The sequence below is a fragment of the Accipiter gentilis genome, chromosome 7 (assembly GCF_929443795.1).
Source record: "Accipiter gentilis chromosome 7, bAccGen1.1, whole genome shotgun sequence".
Classification (NCBI taxonomy): domain Eukaryota; kingdom Metazoa; phylum Chordata; class Aves; order Accipitriformes; family Accipitridae; genus Astur; species Astur gentilis.
This window is the reverse complement of record NC_064886.1, coordinates 26,537,186-26,563,648: the sequence shown is the minus strand read 5'-3', so window position 1 is coordinate 26,563,648 and position 26,463 is coordinate 26,537,186. Positions and strand designations below refer to the sequence as shown.

The following is a 26,463-nucleotide window of genomic DNA, read 5'->3' as shown; positions in this document are numbered from 1 at the left end:
GGCCTTCGCCCGCCGCCCAATGAGGGGGCGCGGCGGAGGGCGGGGGCGGGGCCCGGCGGCGGGGTGTTTGGATTCGAACGCGCGTCGCGCCGCCCAGGGGCGGCGGCGCAAGCGCAGTGGGCGGCGGGGCGGCGCTGCCCCCTAGCGCCGGGGTGCGGGATGCCGGGCGAGGAGGAGGACGAGGCCGAGTCGGGGGCCGGGGGGGGCGCCGCCGCCCCCTCCCCCTCGCCGCCGGCCGAGGAGGGGGACACCCGGCAGCGCTACGAGGAGCTGTGCAGCAGCCTCAACATGGACGAGCGCGCCCGCTCCGAGGCCTGGCTCAGCTACCAGAGCATGAAGCGCAACTACACCTTGGAGGTGAGGGGCGACGGGGCGCGGGGGGCCGCGCTGAGGCGGCGCGGGCGGGGAAGCGGCCGCGCCGAAGCGACCGGCCGCGCCGAGGCGACCGGCCCTGGGCGGACAGCCCGGCGGGAGGGAGAGGGTTAAGCGGGGGGGAAGGGGAAGGGGAAGGGGACGGCCCTTGAGGCGCGACGGCCTCTCCCTCACACCGCCCGGCGCGGAGGCGCCGCCCGGGCGTTAGCTGGCAGCCGGCCGAGGGCACGTTCCACGCGCGCGGCGCGGCCTCGGCCCGTCGGCCCTCGACCCGCTCGGGGGTCGGTCGCGCCTCAGCCGCGGGGGGCGCCGCCGAGGGACGGGCCGCGACCGCGGCCGTCGCGACCTCCCCCCCCACCACGGGGGAGCCGGGCGGGGCCCGGCCCGCCGTCCGCACAGAGGGCGGCCGCGCTGCGGTGCTTTCCAGCTCCGAAATCGGGGGAAAAAATGATATTCCCGTGTCTCGGCGGTGAAAAAGCGTTAAAAGTAAAAGCCATCGTACCCTTGTAGTCTTTTTACTGTCGGACAAACGTAACGCGGTCACCTCGGGGGACGTTTAGCGGTAGCCGCTCAGTTGCCCGTCTAGATGCTCTCGGCGCAATTACAATAAACGGGGTTTTGCGTGAACGTGGCGCAAAACTTCGTGGATGGGTGAAGGCGTGCAGGTTTCCTAAGATCGTTCTTTAAGACGGTGTCATAAAGCGGCGCACCCGCTTCGTTTGGGAGATGGCATCTCCCGGCAGATGCCTTTTACCGGGTGGCTTTTTAAAAATAAAGGTGGCGCTTACGATAACAGCACGTCTGTCTAGAGTTAATCGGAATTCTTTAGGGCTTCCCTTTCCGTAACCAGGTGGCTCTCAACGCAGAGCTAAAGGCAGTTTCGCGCAGGTGGAAGGCGGTTAGTCCTGCCGTGCCTGGAGCTGCGTGCGTCTGCCGGAGGAAGGAAGTGTTTTGGTCTGGCAGCACCCCTGTCACACGCTGCTCGTAACCATCGGAAACGGGGCTGGGAAGCTCCGAAAGAAAACCTGAGTTTTCCCCGAAGGTGTGTGCTCATCTGGCCCCGTGATACTATGTAGCCCAAGAAACCCACAGCATCGAATTCAGACTTCTGTGCACCAATTTTTACTGTCCTTTTGCTATCAAAACATTAATTTTTAATCCAGGAGAGAGAATAGAATTTGAAAGGTTTTCGTTTGAATTAATTTCTGTCTTTAGGTACCAGATTGACTAATCGTTCTGTTGTGTAATACGGAGAAAAATGAAACGATCTTTTTCTGTTCCCACTGTCTGTTCAGGGCAGAAGAATGTTTTGATAGCAGGGAACTGTAGCTTTTATATTTTAACTTTTTTTTTAACACCGAGGCAGTACGGCATGTCATTAGGGCAGAAGAGCAACGCTAAAAATACAGTTAAACTTACGTTCAGGCGTGAAATTTATAAGGTTACCTAGTAACTATGTAATTCTAGTTTTGACACAGTTCGATGTTAAGTATCTGTTTAGCACCGGTTTCTTCTTGTAGTTAAAAACACAAAATAGCTCAACAGAACTTTGAAACAACGAATCAACTTTCTCACTGGTTGAACTGCATTCATGTGGGAAACAGTTCTATGGGCGTGTAGCTGAAGAGTACAGTTTTCTTTTCAATGAAGTCTTTTAGACACCTGATGTTTTAATTCACAGGGGAACGATCTGCATTGGCTAGCGTGTGCCTTGTATGTGGCTTGTAGGAAAGCAATTCCAACTGTGAGCAGAGGGACAGCTGAGGGAAATTATGTATCTTTAACCAGAATTTTGCGCTGTTCAGAACAAAGGTAACTTTTCTTTTTGCTAATTTTTCAACACTTACAAAATCTCAAAGACTGCTTATCAGCTTGTGAAATTTAGAAATTGAGAACAAAAGCTAAACGTCTGTCTTGTTTTCCGCTTTTAAAGATAGAATTTATATTAAAGATAGAATTCATATCACTGGAATCTTTGTGTTATAGCTCATGGCCACAGAAGTAGGACAGTTCTATTTGTTATTACTATGCTGTAAAAACACTGGTTTTCAAAATCAGAGATTGACTTCCTTCTCTCAAAGGAGAAACAAACCAGTCCCTGGAGAACAGTCTATTTTTGAAGAGTGTGCAAAGTATGACCTTCTCACATGAGAAACCATTTTTACTTGGCTGTGAAAATATTCACGCAATTTAACCTTTTTTTTGGTAAGAAGACTTCACTTTTCACATTTCCTGCTTTATGAAACTAAAGTGATGTCAGAATCTGATAAATTTGTTTGAAATGTTTATGTCCACAAAGCAACGAAGAAAAACTTCCTGAAATAATCGACTTTCTTTATTAGCAATCTGATTGTTTTGTAACAATTTAGTAAATCGGCAAAACCAAAAAAACCCGTTCTTATGCACTTTTTCTTCCCATTTCCTTTACTGTTGGAGCATTGCTATTGGTTTAAACAATACAAAAGTGTTCTTTTAAAAACGTTGGGTTTTTTGGTTTGGTTTTTTTTTCTTCCAAAGCACAAATTTAGGGAATTGAATGTGGATACATTCTTTCTGTTATCTGGGCTATCAAAGACAAATAACACTGAAAAAGTAGATGTAGATAAAGGAATGAAAAATAAACAAAAGCCAAATTTATGAAGTGAAATTTATTGAAACTTAGGGTTCTTTCACACTTTGTAGAATTTTCTTAGTATTGCAGAACTCAAGAGTTTGTTAATAAATTATTCAGAAAGATGAGGGAAATCTGATTACAGAGTAATCTGACTGTTGGAGCTGATTGTGTCTTTGTGAGGAAAAGCCAGAACTGTGAATGTATATTTAACATGGTCCTCAACCGAGGATATAAAAATATTTTGCAAGCTGTCTGAGCTTATCCTTGTTTATGGGCAAAGGACTGGCTCTGAGTACATTGTCATGTTTGCAGGACTGACATTTTGTCAGTATTTGGGAAGTTGAAATTGCACTTTTCTTGAAAATGTATTGTGTATTTCTGAAAAAACCCTCACCCTTTCATATCTAACCTGTTCGGTATTTTCAGCTTGATCGAGTTTTTTAACAAGATGAAAAAGTGGGAAGACATGGCAAATCTACCCTCCCAATTCAGAGAACGAACTGAGAGATTAGAGAGAAACTTTACAGTTTCTGCAGTAATTTTTAAGAAGTATGAGCCCATTTTTCAGGACATTTTCAGATATCCTCAAGAAGATCAACCTCGTCAACAGAGAGGAAGAAAACAGAGGTACGTTTCTGTTATTTCCAGACTGATTTTGGAGCATTACTTTTACAAAAATATAATGAAGTTGCTTGGTTGTTTTAGGTGTGGTTTTGACTGTATTTTCATAGTAGTTCTTTATAATATTGGAGTTGGTCTGTCTGTCCTTGCTCGCAGTAATTTTTGAATCTTTTTTTCAGTTTGTCAGATCTGACAGCATGCAGAAAATCCCAAAGCTGCTAAGTTTTTATGATTTGGGAGGCAGGGGAAAGGGGAGAGATTAAAGTCAGCCTGTAGACAAGAGAAATATTAGTATTTCTAAGATTGGAAAGGCTGGAAGAATTTGATCATTGTACGATCTGTATGGCCTCAGTAGCACATAGAACAACTCACCCTGTTTCACTGCCTAGTAAGTCTCCTAGTTTTCTTCATAGATGCAGATCTTCTGGATATTTTACTTTGTAGTAGAAGCTTTGTTTCTTTGTTACTTTTTTGTATTAGGAGTGCTGTGAAAATTAAGTGCTAGCCTTCTTTTCTTGTTATTCTGATCTTAACAAGATTTCATCTGTTTGTGTCAGCACTTAGCATGGCTTGTGATTTCTCCTGGTAGTTAGTAGAGATTGATTTATTCCCATTCATTATTTCTTTCATCTTTACTACTGTGAAGTGCTATTGTTTGGTTGCTTTTATGGGGGTTTGGGGTTTGGTTTTGTTGTTTGGTTTTTTTATTTTCTTTTCATTTTTTCTAATATTTACAGGCTATTTCTTAGTTGGGTTTTTTGGCTTTTTTTTTTTTTTTTTTTTTTTTTTTATTCCCTTGATGTTTTTGTGGACATCACTTAGTGGTATTTGTAACCAAATGTATCTGAGTCTATAATAAAAGACAGGATTTTGTTGGAGAATGCAAAGGGTGAGTAAATTAGAATTGGACTATAGATGGAATAGAGTTATGTATTGAGATGAATATTTGATGTTGAAATGAAAATATACTGCATATATAATTCCATTATTAGAAGAGTAAGCCCTGCTAGTTGGTTAGCTTGAATGGTAAAATGTAAAGTAATTTTGAAGATTAAGTTGGAAGATGATACTTAATAATTTTTGTGTGAAACATATGTAATCTTTACGTAACCTGATGGAGTAACTAAATAAGAAAGTAAAAGATTAAAGCTGAACAAACTACTGGAGAAATGGAAAAGAACATGGCCTCGCAATGAATTAATTTGGCCTGAATGGAAGAATTTCCAACTTAACTATATAATACTGAATGAAATAAATAATATTAAATACAGTTTTACAGAGCAAGCTATGCGCTCTAGAAACAGAGAAAACCTGATAAAGACTATTTACATTGTGCAAGTACTGCTTGTTTTTGAGGCTCACATGCCTGTTTTACAATCCATATTAGACAACTACACTTTAAAAAACCTGGAAGGAATGTGATAATATTGGACAAAACATACCTCTATGCCATCTTTTTTGCTGCTCTAATGTTCTCCTGTCTTGGGGATGAGCTGCAGTATATTATATAGTACTTCCAATGATATGTTATATGGAAACAAGGAATGATGCTGTAGAGTTATAAAAATTGGTGCTAGGGAAGGGTTTTTTTTGTTTTGGGGGTTTTGGTTTTGGGTTTGTTTTGGTTTATTTTGTTTTTTTAATCCACACAGTAAATACTTGAGCATAGTTTCTGATTGGGGAGGGGGAGTAAAAACATTTCAATAAGTTGATTATTTTGTCAAGATTTTCATGTTACCAAGAACACAACCCAAACTTAGTAGCCAGAACTGTGAAAGTAGGCAAGATATTTAGGAAAACCATCCAGTATACTATACGTGGCAGTATTGAGAAATAACAAATCCTCAGTAGCTGCAAAGCTTTTGATGTAAGAAGGGGTCTCGTGAATGAGTTATATTTTATCTGAAAGCATTTTAAACAAAGACCAGCAGAGGAACTTGGTTCTGCTAAACATTTAATATATTTTAAGATTCTGTAAATTGTATAAGATACTATATGAAATGGTTTATATTAGTACATAGATGACACTCTTGTGAACACACAGGTCTGAAAGTCTTGCCTGTACTGAGTATATTAATATCAACACACGGTGTAACGTGTTCTTCCAACAACATCTATACATGCTTATATTGCTCAGAATGCTTATGAAGAAGGAATTACAGCTCTGGCTCTCAAATTATTTCAACTGACAATATGTACCATTTGTTGTATAGAAAAGCAGAAATAACATTTTCTGTATATTTTAAACTCAGCTATTTACCTGTTCTTTAGAACTAAGGTCACAATTTTACCTTAAAAGAAAACATTTAGGCCAGCCATGTTTATCATTAAGTTTACAGTGATTTTCTGTTCAAGTCTTGGCCTATCCTTAATGGAATTTGCTGGGTTGGTCTGCTGTAGTGACATTTGAATCATTACATGCAGACTGAGACTGTGGTTCCACTTGTGTCCACTAAACCAGGGTGCAGCTTTCTGTATTACCTTCAGTCAGGTTTTTGTGGGAAGGGTTTAAGATTTTGGCCACATGATAGTAATGCCTAATTTTCTTTTAGAATATTTGAATGTTGTATGATGTTTTATCAGTCTTAATTCATTGAGCTTATTGGGTGTCTTCTTCCTGTATTTTTTCCCCAAAAGACGACAACCATGTACTGTGACTGAAGTTTTCCAGTTTTGTTGGGTGCTATTTGTTCATGCAAAAGGTAAGTGATTTGAAAGGGATTAAATACAGCAAACCTGGCTTTGTTAGTTGTTACCTTATATTAATCCTTAAACACTGAACAGGTGCAGGCATTTCTGAATTCAGAAATGCCTTTGCAGAAAGGGCCTTCTCAGAACAGCCTGAAGGAAAGTATTCTGTCTTAATCTACCCACTGTATGTTTTACCACGTTTTTAAGGTGAGCTGTATGTGCAAATAGTTTGGTAGCTTTTATGTGGAATATTTTTATGAAGTTTCCAGTATTGTGGAGACTTATGCTGTAATTCAAAGGGAAAAAAGTAGCTTAGAATTTTAGTGAATTCATATTTAGATGTTGTTGTAATTAACTTAAGGTGCATATGTATGTTTACTAGGAACAAAGAATATTTAAATTCCTCCTAAGTTTTCAGCAACACTGAAAGTATTTAATGATTTTTTTTTTCTACAACCTAGTAAAAATTTATCATAAAATTGCAGGTGTGAATACTTTCACACTAGTGTCACAGATAGCATTCTAATTCTTTTGATAGCCTTTTTGCCACCCTACCTTTTTAAAAAATGAGCATACAGCAACTGTATCAAATAACCATATGCATTACTAAATATGTCTGCATATGCCTGTCTTGCGAGGGTGATTTTTCTCTTGCACTTTGGACATAGCAGTGTATATATAAATGGCTGACTGTCTTGAAGACTCAGATACCTTTGGAACACATAAGGGGATCCTCTGTTAATATGCTTCTGCAGAAATAATGCAATGAACAGACAATATATTGCAATGTATGTATAACCTTTATTGTAAGAGTAGCCTTAAAACTAATAAGAACAGCAGAGGATTTCAGCAGTTTTTCTTGATAATGACTGATGGGAGAGAAAGTCACAGGGGGGAACAGGATTAAATCCTTATTTTAGGCTTAAGTTGTTCAGTCATATCACATATAGTGTAAAGTCTTTCCTCATCAAACCTGTGTCTTAAAGAGTTTCTGCATACCTAGAGCTTTATTCAAGTACTGCTTGGATGTGTGTTTACTGGGAATTCTGTATAAGTAAGATAGTGTTTTGAGGAAAATAAAGACAAAATTTATATTTCTCATTGAAAGAAAGTCTTTGTAGATTCAGGCCCGTTAATAATTTCCAGAGACTTTTTATATTTTTTCATAAGAAAACTTCTAGTAGAAGAAAACTAATAGTTTAATTTCTACAAGGAAAGTGATAAAAGGAATTTTGTTTTGGTTTGGGGGTGTGTGGTGGGGTGGTTTTTTCCCAGTTTAAAAGTGAATCAGTGTTGAGATTCCTGCAGTGTGCCATGATTTCCTTAATTGGCAGCTTTTGAGGATAGGACAGAGTAGGCTGTCACAATATTGAATTATCTGGCACTAACTTTGTTAAATACAGATTAGCCTTTCTTTCTACACTGTACCATGTTGTGGAGGGCTGCCAGCAGCTCCCTTTTGGAGAAGTTACTGGCGATATTGCTGGACCCTCACCATCACATCTTTGTACAAAGATCAAGAAGGTTGTGGTATTGCACAAGTGCTGTACTGAACACTATCTTATGCAGAAGATGCCTTTTTCCAATAGGTTGCAAATTCTACTTTATTGGGAAAGAGAAATCTTTCCTAAACAAGTATGTTGCTTGCAACCCTTGCAACAGTATGATTTTCATCTTTTTAAATGTTTTTTTCATTCCAGAATAGCTCTCTCAAGTCGTATGAAATACCTATTAATATTCCACTGAATCCAGAGGAGAGTTAGTACTGTACCAGTCACTCAGGACTTTAGCACAGTTAGGCAGCTGAGGGAGTAAGTCGGTCGGTCTGAAAAATCACAGATTTTTCTTTTCCCTTTTATAAAATCCCTATTTCTATAGGTAGATTAGACAGTTGACAAGGTACAGAGGGACTTAATGAGTCTTCCTATTACTAAATTATTGGTTAATATGTTTGAGTAACTACATCATCAATTAACTACTTGTTAATTAGCGAGCAGCTTCAGACATACAAATTAACTTTGTAGAGAATACCATGTTGAGAACATAGTCAATTATATTTTACAAGGAAAAGGAAAATTTACAGTAATTATAAACTCCAAAATTAGTAAGTGTCTAGTGGTAAATTTATTAAAGTGTGGCAGCACAGAAATGGAAACTAAATGTTGCCCATTTCAGGCATTAAATATTCATGTTAAGTTTTGTTCACTGTGTTTTGAGGGTTGGCAGTAATCCTTATCATGGCAACCGCACATCAGTGGCAAGTTCAGGCTTGTCTCTGTGATATTTCTGCAAGCCTGAAGATCATTGCGTTCAGTTTCACAAATGGAGAAAGTACAGGTCTTGTTCATACTTCTGGTATATGCTGCAAAGTAAGATAGTGACTTTGTTTAGTGATACTGCAATTCTTGCATACTATTTTTAAGAATTTATCTTTAAACTCTCTATCTTGACCTTTTTCTTTAAAATGGAAATGGGAAAAAAATACCTCTGCAGCACTAACTATTTTTTATTATTATTATTATTATTATTATTATTATTATTTGGTACTACGTTGTGAAAGGGAGTAGTAAGCTATTGTTTGAAATGTCATTCAGTAATCATTTGTATGAAACTACTGGTAATTTAAAATTAGATTTATTTTTGACTGTGCTGACAGTAACAATTGTCGTGCTAGACTTCATGGTTATGAAAGTGGACCTACGTTATGAGAGTTACTTCTTTAAGATTTTTATTGATTAACATTTTGCTGTTGTACTTAGAACTTTCATTGCTTTGCTGTGAACCTTATTTGGTTATTTGGAAATAACCGATAAATGTGTACACTTAATTCAAATTTCCTGTAGGCTTCATTATTTTAAATAGTTCCAATTATTTGCATTAAAATTATTTTTCTTTTAACAAATGTGGAATCAGAAAATTAAATATAAATTTGAACAAACTGATACATTACTGGTAGAAAAGTAAGAGCATAATTTAGAAATATTCACACATACAGTTTGATGTGTTCTGAGTGAGTTTATTACTATGTGATAGATTTCTTCAAGTATTTAAACCTGTTCTTCATAGTGCGCTCAGCTAAGTTGTTTGGAGCTTACCTGGGAAAATGAAAAAAAAGGACTAAAGGAGTTATTAGTATTGAAAGAGTGACAGAAAAATCATGCTGTGCATATAAATTCATGGAATTGTGATTTATGGTATTAATTAATGGTATAGTTTATTTTACAAGAGTGTTTTTAGCTATGGCCATTCCTTTAAAGGAGTATCATAAACCTAAACGAGTTCAGTAAAGAGTAATGAATCTGAATATAATCTTTGTGAAAGGTGATAAAAGAGTGAAGAGGTTACAAGGATTTTTTTCTACAGGAAGATGATAAATAAAAAATACTTTAGAGGTATATGAAATAAAGCTACATTGTAAACCAGAGCAGAGAGACATATTTTAACTCTTTTGTAAAGCACAAGAGAAATAAAGTTAAATTTATTACTGTTTATAATGAGCATGCCCCCAGCAAAACAGATTCATTCTGGAGAATGGGGGGGAATTGAAAGAGGGGGTGGTGCTTGCTTTTTCTAGGACATCTGAACACTTGGGTCTAGCCTAGAAAAAGTTAAAGTTCTTTGCAACACTTTTCAGCAATGCAAAATTGGGGAAAAGGAAAGTCTCAGTGGGAACCCATTCTTCCCCCTTATACACCCACCTGTTATAAGCAGAACAAGATTCTGCTTCAGGCAGATGGAGTAAGAATCTGTTGAAGGACGTAACTCTGCCAGACAGTGGGGCCTGAATTGCCGTTATAGTTATGGTAGTTACGGTAGAGTTATGGTAACAAATTTTTTCTTCCTTGAGGTAGTTTGCATTATACAGTTCGTGCTGCTTCAAGTTATTTATGCACTGATTAATCAGATTACTGTGAATGACTGAGTCTGCAATATCACGTTTATCAACATTTTGGTAAGGTTTGTTTTCAAAACAGTATAATATATTTGAGTTCCTACACAGTTGCTGCTGTTTCTGAAAGCATATTTTACTATTGTATTTGCTATATTTTATTAGGTGTGTGTCTGTTTTACTACCTGCATTTCTATCCAGATATTTAATCACCAAAGTCTGTGTTTCCAAGACTCCATTTTTTATTGTAATACAAATATCAACAGTTTCTTGATTAAAATAATTTAAAATCTATGCTGATTTTAATTAATGTCTTATGTCTTTCTAATATTGAAGGTAATTTTCCTATGATCAGTGATGACTTGGTCAATTCCTACCATCTCTTGTTATGTGCTTTGGATCTAGTGTATGGAAATGCTCTCCAGTGTCCTAATCGTAAAGAACTTCTGAATCCTAATTTTAAAGGTATGTTGAAGAAAGCTATCTATCTTTATCCAAAGTCTGCATGAACTTCTAAGGCTACTGAAATGAGTATGAATCTATGTTGCAGAGAATAAGTTGAATAATAGTGATTTGAAATACGTGGGAATTAATATTTTCTATATCTGGCTACGCAGTTAGATATCTATTAATGTTGTATGTAATAACAGACTACTGAATTTTGTCAATAATATAGTAAGTCAAGAATTTAATTTACTATGGAAATACCATTCAAGGAAGTTCCAAAGTAAAAATGTCTATTAATGACATTTTAATGTCAGTGAAAGAGTGCACAATGACACAGTTGTCATTGGACACAATCGGACTGGAGAGTTCCCATGAGGCAGCAGTTTGGAAAGATCCAATTCTCAAATATGAGAGTGGCAACTTGATTGTTTCTTTCTCATTTCTGGATTGCTACTGTTCTCTTTCAGAAGAGAATGGAAATGTAGGTTGACCTGATAACCACAAATACAAATGAATGGTGAGAAGTTTCCATTGAATTTCTGATGTAATTCTTTCCAGACTTATATTTCATTTTCAATGCTGTACAGTATTCACATTTACTTTGTAGTGGTTCAGATGTGAACTGGGACCATTATCTCAAATTTATTTGAATAAATATTATAGTTCACAAGTGTTTGATTGATTTTTCTATTAGAACTGATATTTTTAATATTTATCGCACAATGTCTAATTTTTTAAATATCTGACTCAAAATTGACTTTTGATAACATCAAATTGAGTAAGCATTATATAATTAATAATTCTTTCAAGGGATCTAATTAGTTTACCATTTTAATTTCACACTACCTAGACTACACAGCATAGAATTTAAGTTTAATAAGAAAACAAGGTATGGATTTGCCAAATTAAATAATACAGTATTCTTAATTGTAGGTCTACCTGATGACTTTCATAGTAAGGATTATAAAGTATCATCTGATCCTCCCTGCATCATTGAAAAACTGTGTTCATTACATTATGGATTAGTTTTAGAAGCAAAAGGCATAAAGGAACATTTTTGGAAGCCATATATTCGGAAACTTTTTGACAAAAAGGTTGGTCAATAAATTTGTAATGTAGAAAAATTTCTCCTTACTCATTATCTATGAAACCTTTTTAAGAACTGAAACGTTCATCCTTTGTTCTTAACTGTCTTGCAGCTTTTAAAAGGAAAAGATGAAAATCTGACTGGATTTCTAGATCCTGGGAACTTTGGAGATAGCTTGTGAGTCACTGTATTCATGGTTTGGTTTGTGTTAGTATCCCTCTGTAATACAATTGCACTTGCTCTATTATCTGTGTCTTAACTCATACTAGGTATTTGACTTGTGTATTTATTAACGTTTATACATGACATTGCATTTCAGTTCCTTTCTTTGAGGTGGTACAGTCTTGAGGCATATTTGAAAGATGAATGATTCTTCAGGATAGTGTTACTTGATGTCTGCTTTTATTCTTATGTTTCTATGTTTTGATTTTTTTGTATATAACTCAGAGTATTAGTATGAAAAAGATGTGGGAGCACATTGAATGAGTGGGAAGTGGGAGGGAAAAGTTGGATTTGGTGGTATTTTTTTCTTTATAAACCTAGAGATGCTTATGAGTAGGACTTATTTTCTTTTAAATGGTATGAAAACAGTTAAGTGTAGTTTATGATTATGTGATGCTGTGTAAGTTTTGAGTAGCTTGCAGCCAAATATGAGTTCTCAGTATTTTATTATGTTCCTCCTGCAGATATACTAAGTGGCAAGCTATCAGATGTAATAGAAAAATAATGTCCTTGCCTCTGTCGTGTTTCAGATATTGTAGATTTTAAACGAGCTCCAATGCTTCAGTCAGGGTTAAAAGAAGTTCTGAAGTAGACTTCCAAGAGACCAGAACTGTGTTCATTCAGTAAGCAGGTGAACAAAGCACTGTCTAAATAAAGGGGGTTTTGTATGTCTTTTCCTTTTTGCTGTAGTAAAGCTATCAACAAGGCCTACGAGGAGTATGTTTTGTCAGTAGGAAATCTTGATGAGCGAATATTTCTTGGGGAGGATGCAGATGAAGAAATTGGAACTCTTACAAGGTGCTTAAATACAACTTCAGGAATGGAAACAGCTGAAAGAGTACAAGTGAAGCATAATTTGCAGCAGCACTTTGACAGGGTGAGTGCGACATGGTCTGTGTTGCTGTTTTTATATGGAGAATAAGTTGAGTTAGTCTATGTCTGATGAAGAGAAGCAGCTACAAGAAATTACTATCTTTATTGTTCAAGGTGATCTGGGAGTGTGCACAGCATAGCCGAGTTAGTTTTTGTAAATGATTAGATATATTGTTTACTTGGGGGTTTTTGGGGACAGAATTTCTCCATGCATTTGAGTTTTCTTTGGTTAAATCCAGTATAGAGAATATTTAGGTAATTATCCAAAAAGGTGTGTTTAGGTAAATCTTTAGGTGAAGATTTTCAAGCACAAAAGAAGGGGCAATTCCCCATGGTTGTTTGGCAGGTGCTGAATTGCCCTGCAACTGTTCGGGCCCTCTGGACTTGTCTGTCCAACTTCCCCTTCCCTCACATCTCTGTCTCATATGTAGAGTTTTTTGTTTAACGTATGCAAAGCTGTTCTGCGCTTTGCCCTATGCATTCTTTTTGTTTCCTTTTAACAGATGTGCTTCAGGTGTTAATATTACATCTTTTTACAATTTTAGTTAAATCACTAGGGAATGGTTTTCACCTTGCTTGCCTAAAAGCATGATACATACATATGTCTATATATGACTAATGAAATAGCATAGAATATGGTCTTTGAGAGGATAAAGAACACCACATGTTTCAGAACAATAAAGTGGAGACCTATAAAAATTATCAGGGCCTTTGTGTGACTAGAGTAGCATTTGAAAAACAGGCACTGACTTTGAATGCAGACAAGTATACCTATGATTACAGAATATCAAAATGTTCCTGAAGATGGAAAAGATATCTTAAAGGAGGAAGGATACAAGACAGGCAAATAAAGAAGGATATAAGCTCTATTAGCACAATTAGATTACAGAGATCAAAAGGGTAAAACAGTCTAGATCACTGAAATAGTTCTGTGATCTTTTCCAGAGTGAGAGTTGGTTAATGGCTTTCAACGTTCTGGAGAGAAAAGATCAAAATAACCTTATCTGCAAAATCAGTGCAAATAGTTAATTCTTCGCTTCTGATCTGTTTAAAGAAATAATCAACCACTTAGTTTTGCTGGCATATTTCTGGGTGTGTAACTCTTGTAGGTTTCTGTAGTGATGAAACAGTGTAGCCTGTATGACAGCAGCTTGCAGCTGCAATGCTTGTGCTGTTGCATGCTCTTGGGGAGTCCAAGGCAGGGCTGGGGGAACCATCTTTCCTGGTAGGGTATGGAAACAGAAATAAAACACACTTAAGAGTGTGTGGGGAAAATGGGAGGAGTATTGGGAGGTAGACTTCATGGTGAGAAGACTGCAGAATGTAGTGTATTCATTAAAATAGGGAAATATTTCTTGGTTGTTGCGTGGTTAGATAATTAGAAGATGCATTGTTTTTGCTGTATATTAATTGAAGGAACATTCTTGATGTTGTTTTGATGTGATGATGGCTTGATCTAATGCAAATGAATTAAAATGCTAATCGTTAGATTCAGGACTTTTCATGTTAAGAATTAAACCTGCTGAAACGAAACCCTGGCTCAGTATGCTTTTCCTATAAGCTACAGCTACCTTTAGTACTCAAGGGATAGGAAGGCACTGCTAGGGTTTTGGGGTTTTTTTCTAGATTGGCCTAGTTGTTTCACACTTCACTCCCAGTATCTGCATTTCAGTGTGAGGTCACATCCTCTCTGTTTATATGTTTATACTGTACTGTTTGATTCAAACATCCAAGTGACACAGATAAAGCTTTTATTGCTGCCTATTATCTAAGACGTGAACTAGTTTGGGCTCTTTGATTCCTAGCCATTTTTTCCAGGCATATATCGTAACACAGGGTAAGAATTCTACAGATTGACACTTCTAGGTTATGACATGTATCTAAGTTTTATAACAGTGTACAGTTATATGCTCTTTTTTTTGGTCTTTTTAGTCCAAATCACTTAGGATTACAACCCCACTTACTGGCCGCAAGTATATTAAAGAGAGCAACCCATATGTAACACCTGTTTCCATAGCAACATACAGTTTGAGCCGCCTTCATACGATGCTGGCAGGACTGAAAAATGCCCCCAGTGAAAATCTGGAGCAAATACTCAGGTAAGTTTGATGTTTAGCTAACCAAATAATTCTATTTTTTAAAATAGTTTTAATAGGACATGTTAATGCTGAACAGTGTACTTTAAAATGTGAGTCAGTCTTGAAAGGTTCTGGAGTAAAATAGGACCCAGAAAGACACTTAAATTTCAAAAGACTTTGTTCTCTTTATGTAGATACATTTGTCATTAAGAGACTGGTGGCTGTAAGAACATGCAACGTTTAAAATCCAACAGTTCTGAACTTCTCTAACAGTAAACTGCTAATACAAAATTTTCAAGGCTTTTCTTCTTCCTACTTAGCAAATCATTCCATACTGTAGGAGATGCAAAAAAAAATTTAATCTCCATGTAGATAAACTGTTGCTTTAGGCACAATGTATTTTAAAACAATTTTTATATCACGTGGAAAATGCTGTTTCAATATTTATCCCTGATCATGAAAAGATGCGCATATTTACTACAGTGTATAGAATAACAATAATAGTAATATGCTTTGGACATTTTACAGTACATATATAGTTAGGCACGTATGGGCGTGTTTGTATTGCTATGCAATATATTTACAGTTTCATGCTTTTATCATATTAAAAAATAGTTGTAGATTTTTTTCTTTTTTTGTCTTAGTAGGAATAGTATGTTGAAAATGTTTAGTTTTTATTTTCAGGGCATGTTCCCGAGATCCTTCTCAATCTATTGCAAACAGGGTGAGAGAAATGTATGAAGTATACTGCCAGAGCATGCAGTCTGAAGGAGAATTCAGTAATTTTTCCAAAGGTGGGAAACATTTTGCTTACACAGAGAAGAATGAAAATGCCTGTAAAAATATTAATCTCTTGTAACTTAGTTTTACTTGCATGTTACGCTTTAGCACAAGTGTCTCTTACGTTACTTTTGCCTTTTCCTGTATTCTTAAGACATGGCAAATTTCAACCTTGCATACAATTTTATAATCAGCCTTAGCTTAAATCACTGGAATTTGATGATACTTTCTGTTCTACAGAAGTGAAACGAAAAGCACTGTTAAGGGTACCACTTTTTCTCTCAGATATAAGAGTAATAGCAATGGCATAGATTTTTGTGATAGTAATGAAAAATCTGACTAATTGTAGTCTTTAAACTTTGGCAATTTTGGCTTACAAACAATGATACGTTAATACAGATACTAAAATACTGCCAGTATAAATTATTATTTACAAAGTTGTCATGAATTGTGAAATGCATGAAGACACACTGAAAACAGAAGATGCTGTTTCTTAACAAGGCCTTCCTCTGTTATTGTCAGCATAGTTGCATCAGTGTTTTCTGTTGCCCAGTGCAGGTTGGATCCATATAGGTGTACTTTTCAATGTATTTTCTGAACTTGAAATATGTATATTGTATTATAGCAATGTTAAGAATTGTTCTTAATATATGGTGTTTTCATCAAAATCTGGGTTCAGTAATAAGTTATCCTGCTTTGCATTCACAAGTCAGCGCAGCACAGGAGAGGGTTTCCTCAGTTAACTTTAACATAACTAACTGGCTTAGTCCTGAAAGTATTGTAGCCATAGCAGCACTAAAATCCACACAAGCTACTAAATCATAGCTTAAGAATATAATTCTTTTATCGCATTTCACCATATTGTTTCTATTTAAAATTCCTGCAGATGTTGCTAGTAAGCATTTTCGTCGTGCTGAGGTGCTATACTACAAGGTCTTGGAGTCAGTCATTGAGCAAGAGAGGAGGAGACTGGGAGACACTGACTTATCTGTAAGGAAAACTAATCAAATTATACCTCTTTTTTAAAGTTGGGCCTACAACAAAGGAAACCAGTTGTAGAGCAGAACAGACACCTATTTAAAATGAGGCTAAATCTCTAAAAAGTAGCGTGAAAATACACGTGAATGGAAGAAAAAGTGTACAAGAAATCATTTGCATTTGCAAACACAAGGCTATATGAAATCTTTAATGAGTAAAGATGGCTCATTTTGGATTCTGTTCTGTCTCTTACAAAATAACATCTCTTTTTATAAGCTTGATAATCTCGCTGTTGAGGCAGAATAGAAAGCATTTTATTGTTCTATAGTTACACTGTAAATGAGCATTAAAATTTGCAACTCTCTTGCAGGCAATACTGGAACAAGATGTGTTTCATAGATCTCTGCTGGCGTGTTGCCTTGAGATAATTACCTTTACATATAAGCCACCTGGAAACTTCCCCTTCATCACTGAAATATTTGACATTCCAGTTTATCATTTTTATAAGGTAAAGTGTTTGATAGCTAGAAGTGCTTATCAGTTCATGAGTACTCTGTTGACTTATAATTTAATCTCCTTACCCAGATGTTAACTTACACATTAACCTTCATTCTCGGCTTTGCCCCTTTTTGTATTGAAAAAATATTACCCAGGTACCTGTCATTCTGGGGTGTCTTGGGCATTTAAAAATCAAAATACTGTTAGCAGTTTAACACAGGAGCAGTATCCAAGTATCTATACAGTAACTAATGGATTATCGTTTTATCATGACCTATTGTTGTAGCTATTCAGCAACAGTGTTTGACATGTTTGTTTAGAAAGATACAAATATCTTGTCTTCTGTTAAAACTGCAAGACAACATATGATTGACTCATTGTAATGCAGCATTAATACTTCTAATAGTCTCATCTTCCTTGAAAATCAGAAATTCTAATTGTATGTTTCTGTGAGAAGAAATAAATATATGAAACAAGTACATTATGTTGATCATAACTATCTGCCTTGCAGGTAATTGAGGTTTTCATTAGAGCAGAGGACGGCCTTTGTCGGGAAGTAGTAAAACACCTTAATCATATTGAAGAACAGATCTTGGAAAGTATGGCATGGAAACAGGAATCCATATTGTGGGACAGAATCAGAGATAATGAAAACAAAGTTCCTAGTTGCGAAGAGGTGAGCACTTGTTGGTATGTTTTACATAGGTTTCCTACACAGACAGGATGGTAGAGAGTGGATGTTATACCCTGAAGGAGAGGCTGTGCGTGTCCAAATTTCAGTTTCACCCTATAAGCTACTCAGGGCAGAGAAAACAGTAGATGTGGTGTGCTCTGCTCTGTTCATGGACAGCTCTAGAGAGACATCCAAAATGGAGACATGCAGCCGAGATGATTCTCCCCTAGTATTTGCACAGTGTAGCAGAACAATGAGCAAAATGGACAAGCAGGGAAGGTTTGGAGCAGTCACACTTGAAAAGATTTCTAGTCAAGAGGTACGGAAAGTACAGACTTTTAATTGTAGTCATAGAAAGATTATTCCAGTACTGTGTGTTCTAGAGTAGTACAATCACTACAAAGCTTTAGTTAGGCTTTTAAAAATTCATTATGTAGTTAATCTGCGATACAGACGCTCTAATAAAAGTATAAATATTTTAGGTAATGCCACCTCAGTATTTTGAGAGATCTGCTGGGAACAGTGTTGTAGGTTCACCATTGACACCAAGACGAATAAATGAGGTTCGCGCTGAAACTGGAGGATTAGGAAAAGGTGAGACTTTTTTTAAGCATAACATACTTACACTTCTTAGACCATGGCTTTAATTTTTAAATCTAAGTGGTGTACAACAAGGAAGCTGCTTTAATGTCAATGTATAGTTAGTTAACTGCAAACACACACATTTGTAAATGGTATTTCTATTGCAACTCACATAGTTAAGTCAGATGTATGGGAAGGATGCATTCATCATTTCAGTGTGAACAAAATACTATTTTGATAGGGTGTTTTCAGGAAGTTATGTATATGAACAGCATAGATGTATGTGTACATATGTATATGTTAAATAATATCTATACATGTGCAGTACTTATGTTCTAATAGGTAGCACTTGAATAGTTTGCTTTATTGTTATACCAGAATAGAAGCTCCACTATATATTTAGTTAAGTCAAGTCTCAACCTTTTCTCTGGAAAAATAAAACATAATACCTTAATATTTTTCTAAGCTAAACATAGCATTATTTGAGACCGTCACCTCTAAAAACAATCTGTAAGCCACAAATGTAGACATAAGGAATTTTTAAAAATGCTTCCCAAAGAGCTTTGCATGACATTGTTTGGTTCTCATTAGACTTCTGTCACATATTTATGTTACAAGGGATTAAAGAAAAGAGTTAAATATATATATGTGTGTGTGTGTGTTTTTAATTCACAGGCCTTTCATCCTCTCCAACTACCCTGTATGACAGATACAGTTCTCCTACAGCCAATCCTACAAGGAGAAGACTGTTTGTTGATAACGATAATACCTCTGACAGTGGAACTCCAGTAAGAGTTTCCCAGCAGCCCGTGGTAAATACAGTGCCTGTGCAGAACATGAATCCTGAAGCAATGTCAGTAACTCCAGTGCCTGGCCAGACACTGGTTACAGTGGCAACTGCCACCGTAACAGCCAACAACGGGCAAACTGTGACAATACCAGTACAAGGTGAGAGAAAAGCCACTAAAGAATTATTGAGGCTTGTTCCTGTCAGAGTATTAGTACACAGTAAGGGGCCGGGGGGGGGGGGGGGGCGGGGAACAGTACACTGGTGGAGAAAAAGTATGTTTAAGGATTCATAACTGGGAAAAAATGTTTGAACAGATGAGCAGAATTTAGAAACTGAACATGTACAGCACAAGGATGTTCCGACTGCCAACATCTATTTTATAAAATTTAGTTATTTCAGTAAGCCTTCCTTCCTGAACTGGCATGGGATGAAAGTTGCATTAGTATGAAAAACTTAGTTCAATTTCATTATCTTCTTCTCTCCATATGATGAAAAGTCCAAAAGTATTTTGATAAAACAATATCATATATACTAAACACATAGTTACAGTTATAAGCGACTACTAACATGATTACTGAATTCTTTAAAAAAAAAAGAACCAAAACACAACCTCCCCTCCATCATGCTGCTCTTATTTCAGAGTCTTTCTCTTAAATTACAGGTATTGCCAATGAAAATGGAGGAATAACTTTCTTCCCAGTCCAAGTAAATGTAGGTACCCAGCCTCAAGCTGTCTCTGGTCCCATTCAGCCTCTCAGTGCCCAGACTCTTGCTGGTACCCTGAACACTCAGATGACTGGGGCAACGTTGCAGTTACCAGGCCAGTTAACTGTTCAGCAGATCTCTCCTGGAGAGCAAAGACAAGCCCAGCAATTTACCACTGCCATGTCCATCAGGCCTCGGAAGATGGGCTCACTTTCACTCTTCTTTAGAAAGGTACTTTTCAGTCTAATTTGTGCTTTGCTTAGTTTGTATTTTGGTAAGTCTTCAGTTATTTTTAAAATAGGTACTTATTACTACCACTACTAAGCAAATATTCAATTTCAAAGTTAATCTCTATCCTTTCTCTGTTCATACACATACTTGAAGAGTAGTTTTCTTACGCAGGCAACTTTTCACTAGCAAAGGAGTAGACTATCACCACAGCTATCACATCACAAGTTGTGAAGCAGATTATGTACTTGGCCAGCAGGTACTTAAAGGTGTCCATTTTCTTTAAGGCTCTTTCTTTAAAAGGAAGAAATCACCTTTCAGACATTCTGGTTTATTCAATCCAGTGGTTTCTTGTCAGGCTATGCAGTACCCTTCCTGTGGTCAGGACAACTCAGAATTTAAGCTTCAAAAAACTGTCGTCTTAGCAACAATACCAGTACTGAGAATCTCTTTGTCTTGTAAGAAAAAAGTTAAATTTAGTTATTCTTCTTTTGGCTTATCATTTGCACAAGTTCTACAGGGTGGGCAAGCAGTATTGCTGTGGCCCTAAGCACAGTCTCCATTTCAACAGGTGTATCATTTAGCTAGTGTTCGTCTGAGAGATCTCTGTGTCAAACTCGATATATCTGATGAACTGCGGAAGAAGATCTGGACATGTTTTGAGTATTCCTTGGTGCACTGCCCTGAAATCATGATGGATAGACATTTGGATCAGCTGCTGATGTGTGCCATCTATGTAATGGCTAAGGTACAGTGTGAATAAAGAAAAAGCAAACAAACAAAACACTTCTTTAAGACTAAATATTCCAGAGACTGCAATTCCTCAAAAAACCCCACAAAACCAACCAACCAACACGCAAACAAACAAAAAAACCCACATTTGACTTTTCTGTTCATGTCCTCTTAGGTTACTAAGGAAGATAGATCATTTCAGAATATTATGCGCTGTTATCGGACACAACCTCAAGCCAAGAGTCATGTAAGTAGAGGTAGTATTAAACAATGTGGTATTCCATTTATTAAATGCCTTAGCTCTATTTTAGGAATGGATTGCTTTTTACAGTAACATTTAGTTATTAAATGAGTGGAGTCTGTGAGCCCTTCTCCTCAGAAGACAGCAGTCGCATCCAAAATCCTGCGCTACTGAAAGCTTTTTTATGATAAACTATAACTAAAATAGAGAATATCTTTACTTAAAACGTAAGAAGGCAGTGCCTATGGGATAATACTCCTCTTAGGAGGCTGTATTTTCCCCTGTAAGAAGCAGTTTGATACCACAATGCACTTTCTAACAAGCAGATACCTCATGCAGACTATTGTTTCCTGATGATGTAACTGCATGTCTAATCATCCTTCCTTCGTTATGCTTCTCTTTTTCCCTGCAGGTATATCGCAGTGTCCTGATAAAAGGCAGGAGGAGACGACGACGCTCTGGCAGCAGTGACAGCAGTAGCCAGCAGAACTCACCTACAGACAGAAGTAAAGAGAGAAACAAAGAAAGAAGTGAGTGATTCCAACTTGAGCTGTTTGGGTTTAGTTCCATTTCCAAAACAGTGTGCATAAAGGAAGAGTTAGGTTTTGTGTCACCCACCCCACCACAAACAATTCTTTCTTTGGTAAACTTGGCCACAATTAAAAATATATTTTTAACATTTAAGAGTTGCTATAACTCAAGCTTAATATTACACCCACTTTGACAGTTTTGAATCTATCACCATGTGCACTTACCTGAAGAGTTTAGCACAATGGCCAGCCTGAACTCTTTGACTTCAGTTTGTACACCAAAGAACATGTCTTTGCAGAATGGAAGGAAATCAGTGGTAGCCCGTGTTCACAGCTACTCTCAACACAATCATGGAGCTGCAGCAGGTTCTTTTGCAGTAGCTGGCTGTCTTCAGAGATAGGAAGAAAGCCACCCGCAACATCTATCTTAGCATATCTGACATCTCTGAAGATTCTTTTCTTGATACTTGAACTAACACATTTTCCTTGAATTAACTTTTGTAAAGGAAAGCAAATAAGTGATGCTGTATGTTCCTACCACCAGTTCTCAAGATATTTAATAGATGATGGTATAAACTGTAGGTATTAATGTTTTCTGTCACAGAGGTGGCAGGGAGGGGAAGAAAAAAAATAATTTTTGTATATGTAACAAAAAGTATTACCAAGCCAAATATTTCTACTACTAGCTGAAAAAGACTACTGTTCCTTATTTGAAATTGTGCCAGCTGGCGACAAGAAAGAGCTACTCTTAAAAGCATAGCACAAATGCCTGCAAAATGGAGTTTAAGCTCTGCTTGCATTATGATGAAATTCAGCTTATACAGAAAAGCCACTTGCAGTTTATCCAGTATTAAGTTGGAAATCAAATGTGTTTCTGTGCACATACTTGGCAGTTTGCTGGTCTTTAACAACACACTGCTTTTTTGTAAGGGAAGATGCCAAGGGAACAAAATTAGCATCGCTGATACTGACACCAGGTTCATGGTCACTATACTGCAATTTAAAAGTCTGGAACGCAGTTTTTGTATGCAGCTGAGCGTCTGGGATTAAAGTATTTGAAGTGCATTAAACGGTTGTGGCTGAATAAAGGAGAGATTGCTCTTGTCTTTACAGCTAGCAGAGACTCCAGTCCAGTAATGCGATCCAGCAGCACCCTGCCCGTACCACATCCCAACAGCGCTCCCCCTACTCCAACCCGACTGACGGGTGCCAACAGTGACACTGAGGAGGAAGAGCGAGGGGACCTTATACAATTCTACAACAACATGTATATCGAGCAGATTAAAGAATTTGCCCTGAAGTATACTTCAAATGCAGTAAGTTAAATTCTGTGCTCTTCATTAGTAATAGATCTTTTTCTTACTGTATATGCAGTACTCTTAGCTAACCTCACTGTAAGCAAATTCAAGGGATTACGTTTTTTATGACAGTAATTTCACCTCAAGGACATACTTCGCAGCTAAAATACTAAATACTTTTAATGCCTGTATGATGTTTCCTCCAGTATGAGAGACACAGCACTGAGCAATGTCATCTGCCAGCCTTAGAAAAGTAAGATAAAAAAATACTCATCTGGCCTAATAACATGACAAAACTTGCATCTGTTCTAAATACATATAGTGTGACATTACCACTAATGTACCACTAAAAAAACCCTAAACTGTGTTTATGGTGACCAACTCACAAAAGCCTTACTGTAGTAACGCCTGAGATCAGGTACCAATTATTGGGTTATTTTCATTTTCTTTTGAGCAGACCGATTCTCCTCCCCTCTCGCCCTACCCATTTGTAAGGATTGGCTCCCCTCGCAGAATACAGCTGTCCCAGAATCACCCAGTGTACATCTCACCACACAAAAACGAGCCTACTCTCTCTCCTCGAGAGAAAATATTCTATTATTTCAGCAGCAGCCCATCAAAGGTGAGTCAAAAAGGGTTTAATTTGCTTTTACAAATCCTTAATTCTACCTTTTCTTTTTGGTAGTGAAATTACAGGAGATTGTGCAACACATCTTTCTGTTCATATAACATGTACCTTCTCACCTAATGCTCTTCCAACTGTCTGTTCAGGTATCTAAGAAGTTGTAAAGCAATTAGGTGTCCAAGCTACTTGTGTACTTTTAAAAGAAGTTACTCTTTGTACCAACACGCCTGACAGACGCGGGAGGCGCGGCAATGGTACCCTTTGCTTCAGGGAACAGATGGGTTATATGGGTCGGACACTGCTGAAAGAGAACATTAAGTACAATCACAAACTCTTCTCTACCTAGCGGGGAAAAATCCTCCAAATGGCCTTAACATGAAAGGACTTACCAGGTGAACAGGCTGAATCCTGTCCTCTCTGGTCACCAAGAATGAAGTAGAAATCTTCCCTGAGAAGCATCTTCATTCTAGATAGGGATTGTTGCACCTATGGTGTAAGGTAAGAGTCCTAACTATGGATGGAAGGGCTTTCAGCTCTACACGCATTGAAACAAGCAGCTTGCTTGAGTTTGAGTAAGACTCTAGCATACTCTAGTAATGGAAAGACCAGTATGGCGATTAAAAAGGTACAGTACAGATCTCCACAAATAAAGCACACGTAACCCCATTGTAATGCAATTAACAAAAGTTCACTTTATATTTTGGTAGTCACAATAATGAGAGATAATTCTACTTTTTCCCCCCACCCCCCTCCAGAGGCTAAAGGAAATTAACAGCATGGTTAGAACTGGAGAAACTCCAACAAAGAAGAGAGGCATTCTCTTAGAAGACGGTACTGAAGCACCAGCTAAGCGAATCTGTCAGGAGAACCACACCGCTCTGTTAAGACGACTACAAGATGTAGCAAATGACAGAGGGTCTCACTGAGTCCGGTGTTTCAGCACAGATCTTCCCTCGCTGCTGCTCCGCCAGGCCAGGCTGCTTAGCCCATCACATGGAGTCACCAAGACTTTGCAAGTGTCTTCAGCCATGCTGTCCTCTTCCCACCTCGCCACCCTGATCGTGACCTGTCTCCTGCCAGACTGCGCTGAGCCTTTGTACTTGTCAGGAAGGGGCAGGAGGAGAGTCTCCCACAACGCTCACGGCAGCGAGGAGACGCTGCCAACCCTGCGACCCAGCCTCACCCCGTAGTTAAGCTAACCATAAGGCAAGCGATCCATCTCCAGGCTTTGGCTTCGGCAAGCAGCTGAAGCGCTTTCTGTTGCTTGGAGCATGCATCCCTAACACAGCTTTCTACTGCGCACCAGGTATTTAAATCCGTTTGCTCTAACCTGTCCACTCATGCTGTTTGTATCAGTGCCTCCCCATTTTCATCTTTGGACTAGGAAGTTATACATGCATCAGACATGGGAGCACTGCACTGAGATAACCATATTCAACAGTGTCTTGGTTTGTACAGTAATGACCTCCACAAAACCAATGACTTACAAGTACTGTTCTAGCAAAGTCCAGTTCTGCTTGGAAAGAGAAGTTGGAAATAATCTTTTTCGGCCCTGAAGGAAGCTGTCTGGATGGATTCTTTCCATATTCAGGATGTTGCCTGTGCCCTTGAAAACCATCACATTGTTTTGCTTTAATGTTTGGGCACCTTGTTGTACAAAGATAGATAATTTTGTTTATGCATTGTTTTTAGCTGTGCAATGTTTTAAAGTGAACTCATGTTCAAAAGGTGGCACTTTTGATAGGGCTGTGAAGCGTCATTTTTAAGGAAGAGTAGTTTTGCTGTATATTTGCAATGGCACTTTCTAAATGTGAATATTTTTTTCAAAGGCCAACTTCAGATGTCTTTCTGTGTTGAAGCAATTTGATTTTTGTAATTTATTTTCAAGCTGACATCCCGTAGCTCCCCTCTTCAGCAAATGGCATTAAGAATTCATTTTAACTTGATGTATATGCAGTAAATGAATGCAGGAAGCTAGGGATGTTTGCTTTTTTCCAAGGAATTTTATATGCTTGTCATGTTTCTTCAGATTGCTTTTCCTGAGAGTCAGGAACTGGCCACCTTGCTTACTGAGTAGAAGGACAGTGGTGTCCATCTCTTAAAACATATACTTTGCTTTTTTGTTTGGTTTGGGGGGGGGGGGGGGGGGGGGGGGGGGGGGGGGGGGGCGTTGGTTGTTGTTTGGGTTTTTTTTAACAGACTAAATCAGGCTGCCTGGGAGAAATTTCTCCCCTACTAACAGGATAAGAAAATGGTGCATATATTAGACTTACTAGTTGTTTTTATTTAAAATAGTTCCAAAATACCAGACTTATTAGGAAAGCATTAAGCATACTAACAACTGGTACAGTATACCAATTTACCCTTTGTATAACTGGGGACAGCGTTGTTGTTAATGCAAAATGTAGCGCACTCAGATTGTAAAGGTTTTTATAAGGAAGCAGAAGTTAAAAGCTTCATGTTTTCAGTCATTCCTGCTCCTCTGAATAATAGGAAAATTTAGGACTTACTTTAATTGAATTTACAGTGGAATTAAAATTAAAGCATCTTTCATTCTTACCTGCCTAACAAAAAGGCTGAAGTCAAGAAATTGTGTAGATGTTTCTGTAAAAATATTTATGAAATTGTCAGACAATTCTTGTTACTCTGTACCATTTATGTTACTTTGTATGAAAATATTGCAAGTGTATTTTTCAATAAAGAATTTATAAACTCAGTTTTTATGTTCTTGTGTGAAAAAAGCATCTTATGTGCAAAGCTAAGAATAGTCTATGGCTCTCAAACACTAGCTTTGATTGCTTAGTGCAAAAGGAAAGTACCAAAGTGATCACAGAGCTGAGGTCCACAAGGCACATGATATACTTGAGATTGCAAGAACTGCAGTCAAACATTGCAATTAATTGTTTAAA

At 37.9% G+C, this 26,463-nt stretch overlaps 2 protein-coding genes across 7 annotated transcripts in view; one reads left to right on the top strand and one right to left on the bottom strand.

Moving 5' to 3' along the window:
- The first annotated feature begins 128 nt into the window (after positions 1–128).
- On the top strand, positions 129–26,270 carry RBL2 (RB transcriptional corepressor like 2). 3 transcript variants are annotated; one of them, XM_049806742.1, is made up of 23 exons: positions 321–357; positions 1,261–1,414; positions 2,054–2,184; positions 3,413–3,613; positions 6,245–6,309; positions 10,524–10,652; positions 11,568–11,728; positions 11,834–11,898; positions 12,634–12,820; positions 14,749–14,915; positions 15,579–15,688; positions 16,561–16,664; positions 17,023–17,160; positions 17,662–17,826; positions 18,306–18,417; positions 19,081–19,353; positions 19,857–20,131; positions 20,700–20,876; positions 21,036–21,107; positions 21,514–21,631; positions 22,745–22,947; positions 23,387–23,551; positions 24,310–26,270. In XM_049806742.1, the coding sequence occupies exons 4-23, from the start codon at positions 3,435–3,437 to the stop codon at positions 24,478–24,480; spliced, it is 3,036 nt and encodes a 1,011-aa protein (XP_049662699.1). In that variant the 5' UTR covers positions 321–357; positions 1,261–1,414; positions 2,054–2,184; positions 3,413–3,434; the 3' UTR covers positions 24,481–26,270. The 3 variants fall into 3 exon arrangements, with proteins under 3 accessions (XP_049662698.1, XP_049662700.1, XP_049662699.1); XM_049806741.1 differs by lacking the exon at positions 1,261–1,414 and having other exon boundaries at positions 129–357; XM_049806743.1 differs by lacking the exons at positions 1,261–1,414; positions 2,054–2,184 and having other exon boundaries at positions 280–357.
- Positions 23,997–26,463, bottom strand: part of AKTIP (AKT interacting protein) — a 23,917-nt gene continuing 21,450 nt past the window's right edge. For all 4 annotated transcript variants that reach the window (XR_007506800.1, XR_007506801.1, XR_007506802.1 and 1 more), the window contains 2 exons: positions 26,115–26,158; positions 23,997–24,040 (listed from right to left, as the gene is read on the bottom strand). The gene's annotated coding sequence lies outside the window, so the exon portion shown is untranslated. The remainder of the gene's footprint in view (positions 24,041–26,114; positions 26,159–26,463) is intronic.

Coding starts and splice junctions, on each gene's coding strand:
- RBL2 (XM_049806741.1), top strand. CDS start 160: ATGCCGGGCGAGGAGGAGGACGAGGCCGAGTCGGGGGCCGGGGGGGGC. Junction 6,310..10,523: donor GCTATTTGTTCATGCAAAAG/GTAAGTGATTTG, acceptor CTAATATTGAAG/GTAATTTTCCTATGATCAGT. Junction 17,827..18,305: donor AAGTTCCTAGTTGCGAAGAG/GTGAGCACTTGT, acceptor TAAATATTTTAG/GTAATGCCACCTCAGTATTT.